This window comes from Dysidea avara, chromosome 8 (genome assembly GCF_963678975.1).
Source record: "Dysidea avara chromosome 8, odDysAvar1.4, whole genome shotgun sequence".
In the NCBI taxonomy this organism is placed as follows: domain Eukaryota; kingdom Metazoa; phylum Porifera; class Demospongiae; order Dictyoceratida; family Dysideidae; genus Dysidea; species Dysidea avara.
In genome coordinates this window covers 5,152,477-5,162,158 of record NC_089279.1, presented here as the reverse complement: position 1 = coordinate 5,162,158, position 9,682 = coordinate 5,152,477, and the positions used below count along the sequence as shown (strand labels likewise).

At 35.8% G+C, this 9,682-nt stretch overlaps 1 protein-coding gene across 1 annotated transcript in view; it reads right to left on the bottom strand.

Annotated features, from left to right (window-relative positions):
• Nucleotides 1-1,930: 1,930 nt before the first annotated feature.
• The window catches only part of LOC136263232 (short-chain collagen C4-like), an 8,174-nt gene continuing 422 nt past the window's right edge, over nt 1,931-9,682 (bottom strand). The window contains exons 2-3 of the mRNA XM_066057732.1: nt 6,248-6,569; nt 1,931-2,610 (exon numbers count right to left, since the gene is read on the bottom strand). Coding sequence (XP_065913804.1) covers nt 2,069-2,610; nt 6,248-6,569 — 864 coding nt within the window. The 3' untranslated portion in view covers nt 1,931-2,068. The remainder of the gene's footprint in view (nt 2,611-6,247; nt 6,570-9,682) is intronic.

The window sequence follows — 9,682 nt, the reverse complement described above, 5'->3', positions numbered from 1 at the left end:
TAACATATGTAAATATCTAAAAAGTGGTCACGTGACCAAAAATCCCTTCATATAGGAATTTTACTGCAAAATAAGATGATGCCTCAGTCTTTTTCATTGTTTCTGATGATTTTCATGCAGGATTGCAGGCCAACCTTAAGATAAAAACAAGTGCTAATATATTATTAAACTGTCTATTACTTTCAGTATCAGTGCAGTTTTAACTGTAAATACCCAGAAAGTGGTCACGTGGCCAACAATCCCACTACAGCTATAAAGGATGTGCTATAGCACTACAAGATGTAGAAGTCTTCATTATAAGGCAGCTGGGAAAATACACTAATTGTGACTTTGGCAACCCTAAAATACAGTGATTTTCTAATAAGCTGCCCAATTTAACTATTATGGTATTTTTGGTCATGTTACTACTTTTCGTATGTTTTTGTGTGTTAAACTTATGCTGATACTCAATACTACAAGCAATCCAATAATAGATTAGCACTTGTTTGCTTTATTTTGAAGGTCAGTTTGTGTGAAAATCACCAGAAGAAAACAAAAGGAAGCACCTTCCTATTTTAAGTTGAAAGCCCAACTATAATATTATTATGAAGAAATTGTTTTGATCTAGCTATCATATTCCAGCAGGGAATGAGATATCAAGCTCTAAGCAACAGGTACAGTTACATTTTTCTCCTTTCCGCAACCTTTCAAACATGCTTGTACATATTTAATAGTTATACCATGGCCATGAGGGATTTGCCTGATATATATGCCCAAGCCCGAGGGCGTGGGCACATATATCAGGCAAATCCCCTCCAGTATGCTCACCTAATAGGTGAAGGAAGACAAACCTGCATACACCACATAACTTTTATACAGAGGTTTGCAAACATCGATTGTGGGTTTATATTGTGGGCACAAAAAAGAAATGATTGTGGGTTTCACTGATTGTAGTGATACCATTTTAAACCAAATAACCACTTTGTGGCTGAATAAAGTAACCTAAGGTGTTAAAATAAACACTTAGACATATAGATTTGGAATGTTTGAGGCATCTTTTCATGCAGTTGAAATGTACTCTGTAGAAAAACAATCCCCACATTGCAAAAATCTAGTGATGCTTAGTAACTGAACTATGCAATGCTGACTCACTCAATTCAATTCTTTTGCTTTACAACAATGTCTCTAACTAAACCAACATGTTTAACTCAAACACACAATGTAAAACTTTAAGCAGCTATATTTCAAACCCATAATGCAAAACTTTAAGCATCTATATATAAGTAATCAAAGGGAACTGATGCTTTGTAGCTGCCTCAGCATCAAAGACAGTTGTAGTCAGGGCTATATCATGATATCGCCCTATGGTCAGGGCAATATGTGATGTATAACCCTGTGGTTTCCTTTGATCTGAGGTCTCAAAGTGATATATATATATAACATCTTTGAACAGGCTGTAGGACCAGGTATCCTGCAGACTTTTAACACTAGTGCTGTAAACCTTGATACAAATAAAAGAATAATTGAAATATATTGCATGATGAATAATTTTTGAGATAACGTTTGTTTGCAATGTTTTTGCTACTTTATAACTGTTTTAGCTACTACTCAATATCTTAATTCACAACTGAAATATAACAATTTCTCCATAGACGTCTGTACATACAGTCCTGTCCCTCCCCCAATAATGCGGCCATATCATCTTGATGTCATTGTGGATGAAGTCCATTGGTCATCTGTATACTGAGCTGTGTAAATCACATACCCTTCCCCAGTGTTGAATAATGCACAACAATAGAACCAATCATGGCTACATAAATAAAATATCAACATTACCCTACTTTCCTGCGAGTCAGGTACGTATGTGTAACCTGTAGATCAAGTCTCGGTATTAAATGGGTTGTCTTTTCCCAGCCCTTCTAGGTATTAGTCCCATTTTATTATATCTAAGAATGCTTTATTCAAAGATTCTTTTTTTATCACTATATATACACAACAGCATGCTTGTAAAAGATAGTGAAAACTGCAGTAAAATGCCTAAATACAAATTTTACAGCAGTCAAACAGCTTGTATCCACACACCAGTAGTCTACTTTGTGCACACAGCACAAGACAACTCTTTGTTTCTATCATAAGGAGGACATGGTAGTGATCCACACACTCCTTCTACTGCGTAGAATAGAAAGCCATTGTTGTTGCGAGATGATCCAGTCACTGGTATAAGACTACGATCAACACAAGAGAATGTTGATCGAGCATGGCTGTAGCGCTCACTCATCAAATAGCCAAAGTATTCTCTGGTCCATCCTGATGGACAAGTATACTTAGCTGGTAACATGTATACAGTACTCCTGGTAGGAACATAACATACAGCACAAGGGACATCAGTGTCATGGCTGCCTGATTTTAGTGGATTAGTATCCTGGTACTCTGCTCCATATATAAAAGCCCCAGACTGTGCTCCACTGACAGTCTTAAAGAAGGTAGGATCAAGAGGTAGACACTGAGGATTACCACCTCCTCCTCCATGGCTGTGGCTTGATCCTCCTGCTCTTCCAGAGTAGACTAGCTGTGCTCCAGTGGATGGACAAGCGGTGTGACCCCATCGGACATAAACAGCTCCACCTGCATCTAATGATGTGACATATCAATCATTACATTATGATGCATGTACTATCTTAATATTATTTCTAAGGAAACAGTTTTGGAAAATGTTAAAGGTGTCATCATGTAGTGTTGTACAGTTGTCTTTGTTGTACTTCAGATAGTTTGTCGATGAATGGTGAATGTACCTGTCAAATACTTAATTTACGAATTGACTGCTTGAGTGCTAAAACTGACTGCTTGAGTTTAAAGATCTACACAAAAGCATTTGGTGTGTATATCAATGCAGACCACATATGTACCAATCAAACTTACAAAGGTGGGTAGACAACTAGACATAACAAGTATGCAAAAAAATTTAAGCACATTGATAAAAAGTACTGAAACAAGCTGGAGTAGTGCACAATAGTAAAACAAAGAGAAGTATTATATCCCTACTCTGCATTTCTATTAAATTGAGCACAGTAGGGATATAATACTTCTTATTGTTTTACTATCATGCACTACTCCAACTTGTTTCAGTACTTTTTATCAATGTGCTATGGTCCCTACTCTAATTGAAAATTCTAAATTTTTTACATACATGTTTGTTAAAGTTTGCAAAATAAAATTATTATGACTGGTGAACCCATGCATACCTCATCAAAAGAAAAAAACGATGCCATGTGCCCCAGCTATCAATCATTGACTGAAAAAGGTGAAGTATCCATTACATTTCATTGTCAGCTATGTTCAACCATATACAGCATTACGAATAAAGAAAGCACCTCTGCAATCAAAGTAGCCACTATGAAAAATACGGACAATTTCCGTTACGAAGAGGAGCCATTACATGCTACTGCCAAATCAACACCTTTCGCTCATGTTGCTGTCAGCAAAGATGAATGGGACACAAAGGAGGACACTGGTATGTCCATGAAGAATGCATTGTATGTAAGGCACATGTCTGGCTAAAGCAACGTTCAACAGTGAAAAGATCAAGCCCATTGCCTTAGCCATTATTAGTTACGCTTGTCTGAAGGCATCAGTCAGTCAGTCAGTCAGTCACTAGAAAATCAAAAATTCAATAGCAACTTGTTGAAGGCATTTAGGGTCGATCTGAAGGCTTGTCTGGGCTTAGTTTTACCTAACCAATACTGCCTCATTGTCGTCAGGGGAAAGTGAGGGTGGTTTTTTGGTGATGTTTTTTCATGGGCCACACCCAAACCTTTGTGGTATAAGGGAAAATTACAAATTTTACATTTGAGTAGGGATCATGGAAAAAAAGTAAGGGAGGTTATCTACACCTGCAGCTATTCTAGTTGACATTTAATTCCTACCTACAGTCTGTCAATGGTAGAGCCATATATGGCTGTAGGGATTAAATGTCAACTAGTATAGTTGTATGTAGGTATAAATGACATCTCTTTGTTTCATTGCTTTTTTATTTCTATGATCAAATGTAATATTTCTAATTTAATTTTCCTTACACTTGTTGTTTAGATAACAGAATTCATTACTGGTGAACCATCGCATACCACATCAAAGGAAACAATCACATTATAGAAATTAATTGCATGACTCAAATTACATTACTTAAACATGAAGTGGCCATTCTGTTTTGTTTCCAGTTATATTCCTACAATACAAAGAACAGTGCGAGAAATGTAGTATGCCTCTGCAATCATTCCTGTATCTTATTACTATATTACAGCAGAATGTGTGCCCAGACTATCAATTACTTTAAAGAGAAGTGGCCATTCTGCTTCAGTTTCAACTATGTTCCACCTGTTACACAGCATTACAAATGAAGAACAGTGCAAGAAGTACCTCTGCAATCAATCCAGTTACACTAAGGCACTAAAAGAGTTCACTATTGCTAAAACATTTTACTGCCAATACCAACTAGAGCTAAAACGAATATCAGATCTAGTGTTCGAATAGTTTAATTTGAATACTACAATGAGTGACTAAATTTGAATACGTTAGTTTGTTTGAATTTATAATGTGTAATTTGATTTGTAATTATCTTCACAGTAGTACTTCACATAAACTAGAAATACCAGCTTTTTACTGGATGGAAATATATACACAAAATTACAAGTATAAGTTATAGTTATATCACAGCAGGAGCAGTTATTGACATGAGCTGAGATGAAGCCAAGTGTTAACAATGATTTTTACGACTGCTGTGATGTAACTGGCTTATATCCAGGTAAAAAGACTGTAGGTACTTATGCAGCCAAGGACAACTACGATTGCTGTGATATAACTGGCTTATACGTAAAAGACTGTGGTACTTTGATGTATATGGCTTCACCATATATGCTGACACTGCATTTTAATTGCCAACATTGCACATTTGGTGTTTTAACACCTTACTAGACAATATGGTAGTTGGTAGTTACTGCCTGAGCAATAACTACCAGTAAATTATGTGAAAAATGCATATGGCTTCACTGGGATATAATTGAAAAGTGTTTCCTAAAATCCAGTCAAAAATACTAAAAGCTAAAAGTTTAGCTGCGTTGTATTTACTTACTGGGGTATTTGAATACTATCACAATCGAGCAAATGTACGAGTGTATTGAATGTTTGTTTCAGTTCTAAAATCAACACTTATGTGGTAGCACAAAAAATGGGACACTAATTAAGGAGGACAAAGGTAAGTCCATGATGCATGCGTTGTGGTTGCTGTGGTTGGTGAAAAGTCACATCTTGAGTCAAAGTGATGTCAAACAGTGAAAAAATCAAGCCTGTAGCCTTATCCATAGTTGCAGTTAAGATAATCAGGTAGCCAGTTAGTAGAAACTTCTGTTACATTGAAATTTCACAGAAACTTAATGGAAGGGTTTGGAGTCAAACTGAAGACATTTATATTTCTAACAATACCATCTAGCTGTTGTGAACAAAATGTGAGGCTGATATTTTGGGCAAGAAAACATAAACCTCTACTATTCTGGTGGGTAACATCAAGAGTTCATACTTCTTAATAATGAATTCTTGGTAACATTTTTGACATAATATATGGTATATATATATATGTATATGTGACACTTAATACAGTGGTCAAACTTGGTATGTGAAACCAAGCAGGTATATCTCCACCGTAAAAATTTGTTCCTGTTAAAATTGCAATGGTATGGAGTGCTTGTTTCCTTGGCCACATAGCACACTACCATGTGTCTTGCTATTGTCCATGCACCAGTTCAACACACCCAGTGGAAGTTTTACTGTAATTTTGCAGTTGATTTGGCTATGGAATTTGCATCAAATTAATGGTGATTTCAATGCCTCCTCAATTTTTTTTTTCAAAGCAGGCTCATGCAAATGAAAATTTTCAATGAAATTGATTGCAGTGTAAACTTTTATAAACTACGAAATCATAGTAAAAAACTCCATCAAAATGACTGTTTCATACATAGTGTATTACATAATTCAACTTTTATGTGTAAAATGGTATGCATAGTATTAAGTTATATAATTCTCTATACACTTGGGTTCCCAATGATGATAAACAAAATTAAAATTTTGGTACGTTAATGCCAAAAAGTTTTTCCCTAAAATTTTGTCTCATAGGATACTAAATTGTGGTACTTTATAAAATTATTGGCTGGTTAAACAACTATACAATAATCACAGTTAGCAAATTATATAATATTCTACATTACATAATGCTACTTACCTGCGTCACTCCCTTTTGGTCCAGGGGGTCCCACTCGTCCAGGATTACCTACTCTTCCAATATCACCCTTGCTTCCTTTGTCTCCCTGAAGTCCAGGATGTCCTTTGTCACCTGGGTAGCCTATTTCTCCGATGGGTCCCTTGGGACCAACATCTCCCTTGGCTCCTCGAGGTCCAGGATTGCCTGCATCTCCCTTAGGTCCTGGGGGACCAACGATGGGAGTGCATGGTGGTGGTTGTAACTCCCGTGCTGCGAGTCTTTTTATCAATCTGTGTCCAGCTGTGATGGTGTTATTGGACTTGGTATCCTTTTCATTGTCAACCTGTGAATAGAATAGTATGTATGATAGGATGGTGAACTTATAAATTAAATCACTTGTGACTGGTTGTATGAAAACCCAACATAATAGTGTTTAATTTTACAGTATGCCGTAAAGGTCGAAAGTTGGCGAATTCGGTGAATCAAGGAAATTTTCTACTAAACTTTATTTGCAAATTTTATATTGATCAATATTGGTTGCATGGCAGATTCATCAAACTTTTATCCATCAAGTTGTTTGCATGCCAATTTTCCAAGTTTAAGGTTGCACTAAACTTTTGTCATTTCTGTAAAGCATTGATTACAATGAGTCAAATACTTGCGTATTATTAGAAAAATACCATAAATTTTAAAGCATTTTTAAAATTTGTTCTTTGTGAAGAATGGGTCTAATGGTAAAAAATATTATAGATATTACGTATTTTATTTGCTTACTCAAAAGGAGTTAAAAAATCTTTGTTTTGTTACAGTAGACTAATGGGAACGTAAGTTATGGGTGTTTGTGTATATCATGTTGAAGAGATAGCATCTTTCCTTACTGATTTCATCTTTGTAAGGTGGCACAAGGAAAAGCTTAGCCAACAATGAATTCCCCTATTCATGGCAAACACAATGGTGCAAGTTTTAACCCTGTATATCATTGCATTACACTGCTTGAAGGTTCTTAGTTTACTAATTTGTTAAGATGCCTTACTGTAGTTATAGTGATAGTAAAGTGTCAGTAAACTTAAGTATATGGAACATAATTATTTTACTAAGTTTTAAACTCTCAGTAAAACATCAGTGAATGCGGGTTTACTGAAAAACTACTAAAATAACAAACAATTAACTGTTCCATATACTGGGGATATACCACTGTAGTAAACTAAGATACTTCAAGCAAGTGTTATTAAGTTGCAATTATTATAGTAAACATCTTTAATCTATTTTCCCTATATACTTGCTGTACAAATTCTTTTTGTTGTTGCTACTTTGTAGGGCTGTAACTCCAAAAGTTCTTGGTAGCTGTATGAGACTGAAACTACACCAGACCATATGTTTGGCTAAGTAAATCATAAATATTTTTTAATGAAGAATTTGAAAAATGTGCAACTATTCACAGATCCGGTCACATATAACATTATTTTGTTTTTCAAATACAGCAAAAAATTATGTATATTAAAGGAATGTATCAAGATACACAATAGTGTGTCGTGCGACCCAAGAAGCCAGTGTGCCACATCAACAGGAAGGAAGAAAATATGATTTCCACACATGTGTAGCTTTGTGATTTCTTAATTGATTGCAACAAAAGTTACAGTGGCATGGTAGGGGAGCTCACATAGCAAATTTGAAGAAAATCACCCCAAGATACAAGTGACCAAAGTTTTGTGTTTTTTTTCTCTCTCTCTTTTCTTTCTTAGTCTTTCACACACTTTTCAAAAATTGTTATAAAACACAAACACATTGTCCGATCGCAATGAAATTTGGCACACCTAAAAGTTTTGGTGAGAATCCAGTGAAAACTCTAGCCTAGGAGTTACAACCTATTATTCACATAAAAATAGATGATTTGTTGTCACGCCTACAGGATAAACTGCTCCATGGAATGAGCTGAAAATTGGTTTGAAGGTAGATTAACCATCGTAGGAGTGCCTTTTGGTGGTTTGAAAAGAATTGAGGGAAGGCCATAGAGATATCCAAAGGTATGCAACAATTGCACAATCAAGTTTTGCAAATAATAAAACAAAAACTTTAGCTTTTATGCCTATCAGCCAAACTACTTAAGGGAATGAGCTGAAAATTGATGTGTAGATTGATTAATCATCATACAAAGGCCTGTCAGTAGTATAGAAAAATCGGATTAAATCCACTTACTCAGTTATGGTGCAAAACCCAACTATATGTTGTATACCAAGAGCATGATCGAGTTGCTGTAATAGCAGTGTTAGTAAGTTGTACTCTATTAGAGAGTTCAACTGCAAGCAAGTCACCCTGTAGACATTTCAGCTACAAACAAGTCTCCCTGAAGATAGTTCAGCCACAAACAAGTCACCCTGTAAAGAGTTCAAGTATACAAACAACTCACCCTGTAGACAGTTCAGCTACAAACAAGCCTCCCTGTAGACAGTTCAGCCACAAACAAATCACCCTGTAAAGAGTTCAAGTAAAAACAAGTCACTCTGTGGAGAGTTCAGCTACAAACAAATCACCCTGTAGAAAGTTTAACTACAAACAAGTCACCCAGTAGATAGTTCAGCTACAATTAAGTTAGTCACCCAGTAGAAAATTCAGCTATAAGCAAGTCATGTGTAGAGAGTTCAGCTACAATCAAGTCACTTGGTAGACAGTGCAGGAACAAATGAACTAGTCTACCATGTAGAGAAGGTGCAGTGAAATACAAGTGAACCTGTAGAGGAAAATTCGTGGGATATTTTAAAGCAAAAAAATATTATCAACAAATAAAATGTCTGCTTAATCTGGATCACCATGGCTTCCTCCTTTCTGCAGTAAAGAAAAAGACAAGTGAAAAGAAGCCCCAAACCATATAATTACAAAAATAAGTGATATTTACACCAAAACAGCCAAACTGTATAGAAAGGGTGTGGCCTCCAAAAAGCCGTGGTGAAAAAGATCTGAAATCCAAGGTGGTAGCCAAGAAATGGCTGTGATGGTTAGTTGATGGCAAAAAATTTTAACTGTAACAGTTCAGGTGAATTTGTGTTGCCTCCTCCAAGTGAAAATAGTTAATTATGACAATTCTGGTGAATTTGGTGATGAATCTTAGTGAAACCTGGAGAAGGCAACACAAATTCATCTGAATTGTCATAATTAAAATTTTTGCTATTAATTTACCATCACAACGATTTCTTAGCCGCCACCTTGGATTTCATATCTTTTTTCAACCATGGCTTATTGAGGGCCTCACCCTTTTTTAGAGCCTTGCTGTTTTGGTATAGGTATGTATTATGTATGAGGAACTGTACTATAAAAATTCAGTGCAGTACTAGTTTTATTTTGAGGCATTAAATTGTCTGCTATACTGATTAGTAATGCACAGCTAATTTGGTAAGTTGCTTAGTACATAGAGCAAATATCTATAGCTGTGTTTCTGTCACAATAGTCTAGATTAGGGTG